This window comes from Vulpes lagopus, chromosome 3, assembly GCF_018345385.1.
Source record: "Vulpes lagopus strain Blue_001 chromosome 3, ASM1834538v1, whole genome shotgun sequence".
Lineage (NCBI taxonomy): Eukaryota > Metazoa > Chordata > Mammalia > Carnivora > Canidae > Vulpes > Vulpes lagopus.
In genome coordinates, this window is record NC_054826.1 from 1,514,372 (window position 1) to 1,527,657 (window position 13,286).

Consider the following 13,286-nt stretch of genomic DNA (forward strand, 5'->3'; position numbering starts at 1 on the left):
CAGGATTTCAGGGTCATGAGGTCGAGTCCCACATGGGGCTCTGCGCTGGGTGGGGAGCCTGCTGAAGATTCTCGCTCTCTGCCTTTCCCTCTGCTCCTCTCCACCCCCACCCAAGCAAATTAAAAAAAATAAAATAGAAGTCAGAGTGGAGACCATGAAGTAGGACTACAAGGTCCTAATTAAGTTCCTTTCCAAAAGGAACATGCTCTGAAGTCTTCCAGGGTCAGGGGCCACTAGGTCCGGTGGCAGCCACAGCATACAACCCAAATCATCCTCATGCAGTGCGGGGTAGACAGCAGGTGAGCAGTAAAGTGAGGGTACCCCTGGCTCAGACCTTTACTTCTCTCGTAAAGGAAACCCTGGGGGTCCTCCAACACTCCTGCGGCAGGATAAAGCACAGTTTGCCACAGAAGGGGCCACACTGATGCCAGCAAGAGTATGTGAGAGAGAAAGGAAGGAAAGGGGAAAAGGAGAAAAGGGGAGGAGAAGAGAGGAGAGGAGGAGAGGAGAGGAGAGGAACAGTGGGGGGAGGGGGTGTTGGGGAGGAGACGTAGCAAGAGAGGGGCAGAGCACAGAAATGAGATGGGGTGGCAAGAGGGAGGGGCCAGGGGCTGAGGACGGGATGGTGGCCGCACTCTGCCCTACAGCAGGCACCAGCAGTGCGCAGTCCAGGCAGCCCTCCAGGAGGTGTGACCGCAACAGCCACGCATCCCCCATGCACCTAAGAGGACCCGACACCAGGTGAGGGCAATGGAGTCTTCCTGGTCCTGCCCACAATCAGCCTCCATGGAAACAAAACCTCAGTTTTCCACCGCGCTACCCCCACCCCAGGCGCCCCTGACAGGTCATACCTTTCATGTACAGGAAGCTGTGGAAGTAAGGCAGCGTGACGCAGCTGTACACGGAGTCGCGCCGGTAGGAAAGTTCATCGTCTGTATCAAATCTAGAGTCAAAGTCTTCCTCACTGTCTTCAAACTGTACGAGAAGGAGAGAGCCAGTGGTGAGCCAAACAGAAAAAGCCACAAGAAGGCCCAGCATCTGTCATCACCGAAAAAAATAAAAACCCAAGAGAAGCAACCTGTGGACTTGTACCATTACCACACAGGGCGGCCATCAAATCAACCAACCAATCAATCAATCCATCACAAAATAGGGACCTTTAAGGTCAAATGATCTGTGGAATTGACACATTGTGAGACATACCTTGATCCAAAGGCTTTTCCAGAAACCCTGTTCAAGGGTATAATTTTCATCAAACCATACAAGAGCGAACTCCCTTTAAATTACTATGATAAAAATACCTTCAAGTCTTAGAAGATCAAGGGGATACTTAATACACACCCCCAGACGTAAGCCCATAAGCTGGAAAGGGCATGGGTAAGCCACGGAAGAGTCCAGAACCAGGCAGCACATCCCAGGAGGGGATGTGGAGCCAGGGAGGCTGGTTGTGCAGCGAGCCCAGGGCCATTCCAGCTGATTCAGGGCAGGCCTGCCTTCCCTACCTGCTGGGACAGCGCACACACCCCAGTGTCTGCGGGAAATGCCAGCTTGCTTGGTGGGGGGGGGACGCGTACCTCGGCTCCGTGTCCGACCTACCACCTGCCTCAAAGTTCATTTACCAGTGACGGCTGGTGGCCGGAGAAAGCGGTGGACAACCATCCTCAAGAGCTCGACTTGGAAAGATGGGCTGGCCCACCCCCGGGGGGGCACGGGTGAGGGTCACACAGACAACGACGGCACCAACCCCACGCCCCTGGGAGAGGGCACAGAGGACTGTGCCCCCTTGGAGCTAGAGCAGTAGGCCCCCAAGCTGTCGTCCACCCCCACCCTGTACCCCTGGACGGGGCTCACCAAGGACTGCGCCCCCCTCGGAGCTCACTGAGGACTGAGCCCTGTTGGAGCTGGAGCAGTAGGCCCCTGAGCCGTCATCCACCACCACCCTGCACCCCCACCCTCCGGGGGGGGCTCACCAAGGACTGCACCCCATTGGAGCTGGAGCAATTGGCCCCTGAGCCATTGTCCACCGCCACCCTGCACCCCTGGCGGGCGGGGGCCTCACTGAGGACTGCGCCCCCTTGGAGCTGAAGTGGTAGGCCCCCTCCCTGTCGTCCACCCCCACCCCCCCCGGGGGGCTCACCGAGGACTGCGCCCCCTCCGAGCTGAAGCGGTAGGCTCCCGAGCTGTTATAGGTGCCCACGGAGCAGCGGTAGTCTGGGGACCACTGGCTGCCGTACGAGGTGGAGAAAGTCACGCTGCTGCTGGAGGTGGCGGCGCCGTCCTCATAGTCGTCCCGGTCATAGTCATAGTGGCCGTCTCCCGACGGCAGGGCCCCCCCACCCTGAGGCATGCAGTAGGCGGGCTCCCCAGCCACCGAGCTGGGCTCCGACGGGCCGAGCAGGAGGGAGCCGTCCGCGCTGGGGCTCACAGGCACCACCGTGTCATTCATGTACGGGTCCTCCTCTGACGATTCGTCGCTCGTGCGGATGCCGCTGGTCCTCTGGTCTGAGTGGCCGTGCTCGCTGGGGTTGGGCGAGTCCTTGAAGGCGTCGTCGTCAGCCTCAAAACCCTCGTCCACCTCCTCCTCGGGGTATGGCTGGCTGAAATTGAAGCTGGGCCTCTGGGCGACCGCGCCCTCTGCACCCTCCGCGCCCTCTGTGCCCGGGGCCTCTGCGCCCAGGGCCTCGCCGCCCGCCGACAGGGAGCGCTCGATGTGGCGGACGCACTCGTCGATCTCGTCGAAGTTGAGCGACTCCAGGAACTCTTGCGCCGCGCGGCACGCCTCGTCCTCCAGCCGCCGGAGCTCCTCGTCGCGCAGCTGCTGCAGCTTCTGCAGGGAGGCCTCGGTCAAGGACAGCTCCTGCTGCTCCTTCATGCGCTGCAGGTCCTCGATCTCCTTTTCCAGGCGGAGGATCTCCTCCACCTGCTTGTTCTCCTTCTGCTTCTCTAGGTCGCAGTGCAGCTCGGCTGCCCTCTGGCTCTTCTGCAGGGCTTCCAGCTCCTGCTGCCTCCTGGCGGCTTCCTCCTGGGCGGAGGACGGAAGAGGTCAGAGAGGGCCCCTGCAACCAGGGCGAGCACGGCCATAGAGAGCCCCAGGACACCCGGATGTGCCTTCTGGGGGCTGATGCCCTCTGCTCCAAATTGGTACTCAGAAGCCCTAATCTCCCGCACCATGGAATGGGTATTTGGAGATGGGGCTTTTGTTATTTCTTAAAGATTTCATTTACTTATTCATGAGAGACACAGAGGGAGGCAGAGACACAGGCAGAGGGAGAAGCAGGCTCCATGCAGGGAGCCTGACGTGGGACTCAATCCTGGGACCCCAGGGTTACACCCTAATCTCAACCGCTGAGCCACCCAGGTGCCCCTGGATATGGGGCTTTAAAGATGTGATTAAGTTAGAATAAGGCCAAAAAAAAAAGTTAGAATAAGGCCATGAGGTGGGCCATAACCCCATCTGACTGGTGTCCCTGAAGGTCCAGGAGATTGGAACACACACATGCACACACCACGGATGCACACACACATGCAAGACCACGGGAGGACACAGCGAGGCGGTGGCCATGTGCAAGCTAAGGAGAGGCGCCTTGAGAGAAATGAAACCCGGGACACCTTCACCTTGGGGGTCTGGCCTCCAGAGCTGCAGCACTATTTCTGTTGTTTAATCCACGCAGGCTGTGGTACTTTGCTACGGCACCACTAGCAAACTAAGACAGCGGTGACCCTGCGTTAGAGAAATTACGCTGTGTCCACATTTAAAACCTTAGACATCAACAGAGTTGTACTCGGTTGCAATGGGTTGCATCATAAACATCTCCTTTCAGATTCTTCTGTCATCTTTATACCTCATTTTAGTTTAGAATCCTTGAATTTTCAAAGTGTTTGAGGTGGGAAGGAAAGGGGCTAGCAAGCTGACGCATGGGCACGGCATTCTTTACCTGTTGGGTGTGGAGCTCAGCCTCTCTTCGTGCCCTCTCTCTTTCTCTAAAAACCAGTAAATAAAAAAAAAGATGGTGATAATAACCAAAAGCAATGGAAAAAAGTCCCAGAAGCACTTTTCAGAGAGAGCTCCCTTTTTAAAGACAGCTTTGCTAGAGACAACTTAAAAAGGATGAAGGATGAACCCTCTTCCTTTGGTAAATGACTCATTCTGTACATGAATAAACATGCACATAACTCGGTCTTCGATGCTGCCAAGGAATTCTATATCCAGGCCTCCAAGAGGTAGTTGTAAACAGCAGCATCCCCTGGGAATTCTTGCTGCAGGAATGCATATTGACCTTAAAACTCAGAAAGTGTCCTCCTGCTTCATCAGAGCAAGAAAGCTACTATACCTCTCCTCTTCCTCCCATTTCCTCTTTTCTTCCTCCGCCCGCTTCTCTTCCAGCAGCTGCCTGTAAATTCTCCGGGCGATCTGGCCTCTGAGTCGCTTCTGGAAAACTATGGCGGCTTTCCTCAGGTGCAAGAATCTCCTCCTCAGAAGGAACGCTCTGTAATTCTTCTGTATGATCACCACACAATAAAGGACCTTTCGGTATTGCTTTCTGAAAATAAAGACAAAAGCCGCACAACAGAAGAGCTGTTGAGGTAATGAGGCTCTGAGCTCTTCAAATGGGTTTGCGTTAATGCTACGAGACAAAAGAAGAGGGCCGAGTCTGGAAAGTCTCATTATGGAACCGGAGCGACCAGGAGGCCCCTTTGGACCAAACACAACGGAAGAAAAACAAAAGAATAATAACAAACAAAACGAGAGCAAGGACCTTATCATTATCTTGGCTAAATAAACCCATGACCCCTAACGCTGACTTGGAAGCGTCCTGGCAGTGAAAGCCCAGCCCCATAGCGCTGGGCCCTAAACAGCCCCGAAGAGACTTGACGCGGTCCCTGTTCTCACGGCAGGGCGGGGGCCCTAGCACGATGGTCCTGCACCTGAGAGCATGGAGCGATGTGGGGTTCCACGGGGCCTGCAGGTCCGCATGGGAGACAGGACTCCAGGGCGTGAGGCGAGCAGCTGCCCCCCGGGCAAACACGGGAGCGGTGCCCGTGGACCCGATGGGCTAATAGCGGAGTCCACAGCAAGGCGGCCTGCCTCCAGTACGAGGCACAGAGGGACGGGGTAAACAATTTAAATGTCTCAGCACCATCCCCTCCTGTCACTGCTCTAATGGAAACACCGGAAGGCCCCCGGCCAGCTTTCTGCGCGGGGCAACCCAACTGGGCATCGCTAGTTGGAAGTACAACCCAGAGACTCCCATGGCCTGGCGCTTACCTCCATCCAGGTGTCTCGTAAGTAAAAGCACGCAAGGGCCACCCCGCCCAGTGATGCGCGCCGGGGGAGGCCTCCCCTTGGCGCGCCACGCCGTCCCTCTCTGGGCTTCTTACCGTGCCAAGTAGCCCAAGATGTGGGCCCGGATCACCATGGCTGCCCTCGTAACTTCCTCCTCCCGTTGCTTCTCCAGCTTCTGCTCCAGGGATTCTCGGAGGAAGACCTGCCAAGGCAAAGTGACACATCAGAAGTAAAGAACAGGACTGGTGAACGCAGGTTCTTGCCGAGTCAGCTCTCTTGGAGGGAAGGCTTTCTTCGCTCTTGGGAAATGTGCTCCAAACACACAGCCTGTGCTCTGAACGGTGCTTCTCCAACTTCCTGTGGGGAAGCGCTTTGTTTTTTAAACTTTCTACTTGTGATGCACTAAGACATATGAAAAATACAGTCAAAGTATATGACCAGGAAGAAGCAGCAAATAAAGTCCCCCCCCCGCCGTTTTGTTGGTTAGAGGACTGTGAGGTTGACATCAAAGCTCACACTCCCTTCAGCGGGACTACGAGCTCGTGAACAGCACCAGTCCCTGCATGAAGTGTAAATCACAAGAAACCCAGAGATGCTCTATGCTAAAAAAGAAAAGAAAGAAAGGGAGGGAGGGAAAAAAAATCCAACAACTTTGCACAACTTACTTTGGTAGTACATGGAAACTCTCTCTGCAGGACTGTCAAGTGACAACGGTCACAGTGTCTGGGCCTCAAGAAATTTTAATGCACATTTAAAAAATTGACATTAAGAATGTAATTCTGAAGGGTGCCTAAGGGGCTCAGGGTGTGACCCTGGGGGTCCTGGGATCGAGTCCTGCATCAAGCTCCCCTCAGGGAGCCTGCTTCTCCCTGTGCCTCTGTCTCTGCCTCTCATGAATAAATAAATAAAACCTTAAAAAAAAAAAGTAATTCTGAAGTTAGAACTGAACCGTTTCCGTTCCATCTCAGTCTGATCCTCACAAGAATACCAGAACTGGGACAAAACCGATCCCAGCAATTTGCTGGCCCGTTTCTGGGAACAGGCACCTCAATCCTGTGCGTGTTAAGTTTGGGAAGTGTATCTGGTAATTGGCATTCTGTATCAGCATTCCCAGTACTTGAAAGGCGTGAAGACATTAAGACCCTCCCTCAACCACGGAAGCTTTTAATTTCATAATTTCGGATTTACTGCATGCATAAGAAATTCCGAACTATTCCCTAGAAGAACTAGGGCCAAACATTTGTATGCTTTTCTGTTAACGTTCAGGGCAGCCTGGAAGCATCCTGCTGGTGGTGGGTGGGAGGCTAAACGACACTCTTTCTCACTCATGATGTTTTGATTTATGTGCCTCTGACTCATTCTGGCCCATAATGATGCAGGATGTTTTCTTAATAGCACATTTTCCCAGACACTCCGCTCCGTCTCTTCCAAGACATTTGGGCAGAAAAAGCACATAAAGAATCCTACCACCATGTGACTCACAGAAGCTTTACCTGCTCCCGCTCTGGGTTCCCGAGCACTGGTAAAACTCGACCACAGATCATCCTCTCAGGAAACTTTTCCATACAACTGTCTTCCTATAATTGCAATTATATACCCTCCTGATGCCTGAAAAAACTGCCTCTTGGCGGGGAAGGGGGGGAGAAAAACAAAGGACAGAAGCTACAAATACAAAACTTTGTTACTTGATAATCACAAGTTTTCAGTAATATGGATTTCTGTTCAAGGCAGTTTTCATCAAGGCTGGGCTTTCAAGAAGTCTTTAAACTTCTTTGCGACTTTCTTCAGCCTTAAAGATCCCACTCTGATGCCGGTACCATGGGGAGTATTTATGGGTGCGAAGGTCAAATCTTGGGGGAAGCACGGTGGTGGTGGGGCTCTAATGAAACAGATCGCAGTTCCAGTGACCATCCACCTAGTCCATGAGCAAACAGAAGGCTTTATGAAGGGAGGAGGGCCTCCCCCGATGGAAGTCTACGGGAAGTCCTGGCTGGCACCTGGCTGGCACCAGAAGCCCAGGAGCACCTGTGTGAGCACCGGGTTCAGGCCGGGCGAAGGCGCCCTGCGCTGCCCTTCCTCTAGGGGCTCTCCTGCCAGCCTGAAGGCCAGGAAACAGCAAAACACTCTCAAGGACCGACTCGGCCGAACGACACCAAACCATGACTTTACGCAACACCACCAAGCAGGCCCCGCCATCCTGGCGGCAGTGAGCACGTGCCCATGGTGCTGGGACGCGGCCACGGCGCGGTCAGCGTGGCCCAGCCGCTGGGAAGGGCACCGCCCAGGCTCAGGACAGGGCCGTGTCCGCTCGAGGGGCCACCCCCCAAACCCCGCTCGGCATACGAGGCGAGCACCTCACTTGCCTTTGCCTCATCAAGGCCTAAGGGCGGCTCTAGTTCAACATCTTTACTGCCCCAGGACGGCGGGTACAAGCCTGGCTGCACGGTCCAGGTACTCTGAGAAACCAAAGCACTGGCGTCACAAGCCCTCCCAAGAGTCGAAGCAGGTCACCGGCCACCTGACCTCTCGGGGTGGACACGCGTGGGAACCTTCTGGACGGGCTGCTCATCGGAGGTCCCAGCAGGACTCCTGCCTTCCCTAGGAACGTTCCCCAGTGCCCACGAACTCCTGCCTTCCAAGTACGAAACGTGTTTGTATGCGAGCCAACTCCCTCGGGCCTGGCGCCGTGCTTCCCTTGCTGACCACGACGCCGTCATTGGTCTTCGTCACGCGTGACGGGAATTTCTTCACCAGGAGATCCAGATCTCTTGTTAGATTTCAGGGCTTCGAATACAAAGAACCTGCTGGCAGCAGCACTGACCAAAACACACACCAGGACGTAATAAAGTCCAATGCTGGTTGGGGTCAAAGCTACTTCGCAGACACGGTTCATTTCCTTCCCCGCATTTCTGTGGACCGCCAAGCGTCCTTCCTCCTCCTACCTCCAACTCGTCACCAGCTTAAGTTTAACTCCTGTCTAACGATCTCATCTCAATCCACGGTGAGGCCTCTCCTGGGGAGGCAGGGTCCTTACTCCCAAAGGACACAGCGCCCGATGATTGATGGGCAGCCGTGGCGTCTTCTATCCCAGAGCCCGGTGGCCTGAAGGGCAGCGTCATCCTGTGTCTGTGGCCCCTCTGCTATGCCTGGGCCCAAGCCTCACCTGGGGTTCGTCTCCATAATGTAACTGTAAGTGAAGGTGGACAGGTGGTCGAGGGCCTCGAGGGAGCACGAGTGTCATCTGAAATCATGACCTGTGCTGTCACTCCACAGACGAGGTGGCGGGTGCCAGGAGCGTATCCGTTGGCACAGAATGCAGTATCTTTTTGATTAAAAAATCAGAGTAGGGGACACTTGGGGGGCTCAGCAGGTGAGCACGTGCCTTCAGCTTAGGGCATGACCCCAGGGTCCTGGGATCAAGTCCCGCATCGGGCTCCTTGCCTGGAGCCTGCTTCTCCCTCTGCCTGTGTCTCTGCCTCTCTCTGCGTGTCTCTCACGAATAAATAAATAAAGCTTTAAAAAACAAAGTCAGAGCAGCAGGTGATGTTGTATTGTCCAGAGCTCCCGTGTTTAGGCAGCTTCCCTCTGGGGACTGAATGGGTGACATCTCAGTCCTGTCCTGTAGGGTTTCTAGTGCTTACCAGACACAGAGTGAGCTCCTAACTCTGTGCACCACGTACAAGAACGAACAATTAAGTCTACACTTGCCCCCGCATGACAGAGAAGTCTACAGGCGATAGCAGGGTAGGTGTCACAGGCAGATGGATGGAGACGACAGAGGGGGCCTGGCTCACTCTGGGGGGGATTTGTTGTGTGGGGTACAATGGAGAACGTCAGGAAGGATTCCTAGTCTGTCTGAGCTGAGACTGGAAGGGTGAGTCAGGTAAACGGGGATGGGGTGGGGGAGAATGTCCTGAGGTGGCCCCACAAGCAGCCATGCCCAAGTGTGGGTGCGATCTGGCTCACTTCTAGCCAACAGTGTGGAACCGTGAGGGGCTGTGACCTCTGAGACTGCACTGATTATAAAGCCCCCACGTGGGGAGACCACAGCTGGACTCTCCTGCAGCCTCCAGGTCGCGGGCACGTCACGTAGGGGGCAGGTGCTGAGTGTGGCCCTGGGGGGCAGCCGCCAAAAGAACTGGGACCTGAGGCCCCACTGTGAAGACCCAGGTACTGGCACTGCGGAAGCCTGAAGAGGCCCCCGAGCTCCAGCGGGAAGGCAGCCCAAGACCCCGGCAGAGGAAGGGTCAGCCATACCACACCTGGGCCCCCGCCTGGGACTTGGTGGGGCACCTCAACGTGTGTCACTGCCGCAGCTATGCTACAGGTAGCTCGTTCCACGGCACAGGTAAGCGACCTGTCACCTCTGCGGGCCACCCGCATCCTGCAGAGGGCTGAAGCCTACATCCCTGGTGAGACCGCTCAGGGGCAAGGGCGCAGGCGTGGGCTCAGGCTCAGTCTGGGAGCACCTGACTCTTGATTTTGGCTCAGGTCGTGACCTCAAGATGCAGCCCCGAGCTCAGTGGGTAATGGTTGAGATTCTCTCTCCCCACTGCCCCTGCCCCTGCCCCTCCACCACCTCCACCCTCCCCTGCCCCTCCACTGCCTCCCCCTCCCCTGCCCCTCCACTGCCTCTCCCCCTCTCTTTCTCTAAAATAAATCAATTTTTAAAAATAATTAAGAGAATATGTCCATTATCCAATTTCCCTCACTGAGTGTCCCCACATGATGCCTCAATACTCGTCCCTGTGGTTGGATGAAGGACCTCCAGGGAGTCCGGAGGTTTGGATGAGGTCAGGTGGGTGGGGGCCCACAATGAGATCAGTGCCCTCTAAGAGGAGGAAGGGAACCCAGAACTCTCTCAACCCTTGAGCTTAGAAGAGGACCCACCCGGCACCTCCAGCCCCCAGACTGTGACAAACATAGGTCTGTCCTTGAAGTCACCCAGTTGGTGGTATTTTGTTGCAGCGGCCCAAATGGACTGAGACACTCAACCACTCCCCTTTCTCCCCCACGCCTTTCTTTTATCTGAAAGACAGAGAGCCACAGTAACTTCTTGCAAGATACATCCACAAAGGCAAAAGAAACAAAAGCAAAAATGAACTATTGGGACTTCATCAAGATAAGAAGCTTTTGCACAGCAAAGGATACAGTCAACACAACTAAAAGACAACCTACAGAATGGGAGAAGATATTTGCAAATGACGCATCAGATAAAGGGCTAGTTTCCAAGATCTATAAAGAACTTATTAAACTCAACAGCAAAGAAACAAACAATCTAATCATGAAATGGGCAAAAGACATGAAGAGAAATCTCACAGAGGAAGACATGGACATGGCCAACATGCACATGAGAAAATGCTCTGCGTCACTTGCCATCAGGGAAAAATACAAATCAAAACCACAATGAGATCCCACCTCACACCAGTGAGAATGATGAAAATTAACAAAGCAGGAAACCACAAATGTTGGAGAGGATGCGGAGAAAGGGGAACCCTCTTACACTGTTGGTGGGAATGTGAACTGGTGCAGCCACTGGAAAACTGTGTGGAGGTTCCTCAAAGAGTTAAAAATAGACCTGCCCTACGACCCAGCAATTGCACTGTTGGGGATTTACCCCAAAGATTCAGATGCAATGAAACGCCGGGACACCTGCACCCCGATGTTTCTATCAGCAATGGCCACAATAGCCAAACTGTGGAAGGAGCCTCGGTGTCCATTGAAAGATGATGGATAAAGAAGATGCGGTCTATGTATACAATGGAATATTCCTCAGCAATTAGAAACGACAAATACCCAACGTGGATGGAACTGGAGGGTATTATGCTGAGTGAAATAAGTCAATCGGAGAAGGACAAACAGTGTATGTTCTCATTCATTTGGGGAATATGAATAATAGTGAAAGGGAATATAAAGGAAGGGAAAAGAAATGTTGGGAAATATCAGGAAGGGAGACAGAACATAAAGACTCCTAACTCGGGGAAACGAACTAGGGGTGGTGGAAGGGGAGGAGGGCGGGTGTTGGAGGGGAATGGGTGACGGGCACTGAGGTGGACACTTGACGGGATGAGCACTGGGTGTTTTTCTGTATGTTGGTAAATTGAACACCAATAAAAATTAATTTAAAAGAAAAAAAAAGACAGAGAACTCAAGTGGGGAGGGGCAGAGGGAAAGGGAGAGAATCTTATCAGGCTGCACACTCGGGGCTGAGCCCAATGCGGGGCTGCATCATGACCCTGAGAGCCCGACCGGAGTGGAAATCGAGAGATGCTCAACCAACTGAGCCACTCAGATGCCCCCTTTCTCTCTCTCTCTCTCTCTTTTTTTTTAAAGAAAGTCTTTGGTTAAAAAGAATGTAACATGAATACAAACTTCAAAATACTCTTCTGAAGCTGCACTGCTACCTGTAGGGTCAGGGGGTTCAGCCGTGAGGCTTACGTCTGACTTTTGAGGACGTCCACACACTCAAAGGTCAGCCCGCACCCCCCGCAGCTGCCTGCTTTCTGTGCCAAGTCACATTTCGGTCGTTCCTGTGCGACGAGGCCCGGGAGTGGAGAGACAGAGTGAGAGGCAGAGGAGGATTTGGGCCACTCCCTGATACAAGGAGAAAAGGTCGCACAACCAATTTTTTTTTAGCTAATTTTGGCTGTTGAGGCCAAACTGTCTGGAATCGAGGGTAAAGGCCTCATCTCAGCCACACCAGCACGTTCTGAAAGTGACCTTCACTTGGTTTTCTCGACTGGATTTTTGTCAACCTACGAGATTCCAGGCTGTTGGCTGGTCTCTCGCACAACAGCTCCTGTGGTGCAGGGATGGCATTCGGCATTTTTTTTTTTTTTTTAAGATTTATTTATTTTATTCAGAGAGAGAGAGAGACTGAGAGGCGCAGAGACACAGGCAGAGGGAGAAGCAGGCTCCATGCAGGGAGCCCGACGTGGGACTCGATCCCGGGTCTCCAGGATCACACCCCAGGCTGCAGGCAGCACCAAACCGCTGAGCCACCAGGGCTGCCCGGCATTCGGCATTTGAATTACAAATAGTTGGAAGGGTCTGGGCTCTCACATCTCTGAAGCCAGAGGCCACCTCGCACTTCATGGCACCGAACTGCCCACCAACCAAGAGGGGTGGACAGCCTACAAGGAACCACACACATACACACCCAGGGTCTGGTGTTTCCAGAAACAGAGTTCCTGACAAGTCAAAGACTTCAAATAAAACATCAACTGTCTGGAGGACTAAGGTGGGCACGACACCATATCTTCCAAGGTAAAAAAAACAATTCATCAGCCCTAGCACAGGACACTGGCCCTAACACCTCCAGGAGCTGAATGGGACGACCGCTCCTCCTCTGCGGTTTTACCTTGGTCTTCCCCAGCTGCCACTCGCTGTTGGAGGAGTCGTAGAGCTGCAGCAGGGCTGTGCACTTGCCCCTGATGTCATCAGGCACCGCCGCGTTCCTCATCAGCACCTTATACCTGCAGCATAAAGACGCCCGCGTCACCTGCCAACAATTCCTCTTCTCCCAGACCCTCGGAGAAGAAAGACCATCTATTTAGCCCCGCCTTGCCTTTTGTAAAAATCCTGAAAGGGTCTTCGGACTGCATACCCAGCCTTTCGGATCCGCACCGTCTCCAGCATCCCAGAGTACCGCAGCTGGTTTAGCACAACCGCCTGGTCAAACTGGTCTGGCATCTAAAACACGCAAAACCGTGAGAAGATAAAGTTAACAAGGCCTCCCTCTCATTCTCATTCTCTCTCTCTCTCTCTCTCTCACGCATACCCGACACAAAAATACAGAAGGAAAAGTGAACCCCACCCCCAGGGACCCATCACTTGGCTTCACAGCACCACCAACACCATCACCCCATGAATCCTGCGCCATCCACAAGCTCTTACTCCTTGCCCTTAAATTTTTGAAGTCCCAGAGTTCACATCATCTCATTTATAAATATGATCAACACCATTTCTCAATATAACCATGGCAGCATCAGCATATCTTCAA

General features: G+C 53.7%; 1 protein-coding gene across 2 annotated transcripts in view; it reads right to left on the reverse strand.

Moving 5' to 3' along the window:
• Positions 1 to 13,286, reverse strand: part of MYO10 (myosin X) — a 194,132-nt gene that overhangs the window by 25,102 nt on the left and 155,744 nt on the right. For both annotated transcript variants that reach the window (XM_041749479.1, XM_041749478.1), the window contains exons 20-26: positions 12,852 to 12,976; positions 12,645 to 12,759; positions 5,380 to 5,486; positions 4,332 to 4,541; positions 3,936 to 3,981; positions 2,138 to 3,022; positions 852 to 975 (exon numbers count right to left, since the gene is read on the reverse strand). In XM_041749479.1, coding sequence (XP_041605413.1) covers positions 852 to 975; positions 2,138 to 3,022; positions 3,936 to 3,981; positions 4,332 to 4,541; positions 5,380 to 5,486; positions 12,645 to 12,759; positions 12,852 to 12,976 — 1,612 coding nt within the window. The remainder of the gene's footprint in view (positions 1 to 851; positions 976 to 2,137; positions 3,023 to 3,935; positions 3,982 to 4,331; positions 4,542 to 5,379; positions 5,487 to 12,644; positions 12,760 to 12,851; positions 12,977 to 13,286) is intronic.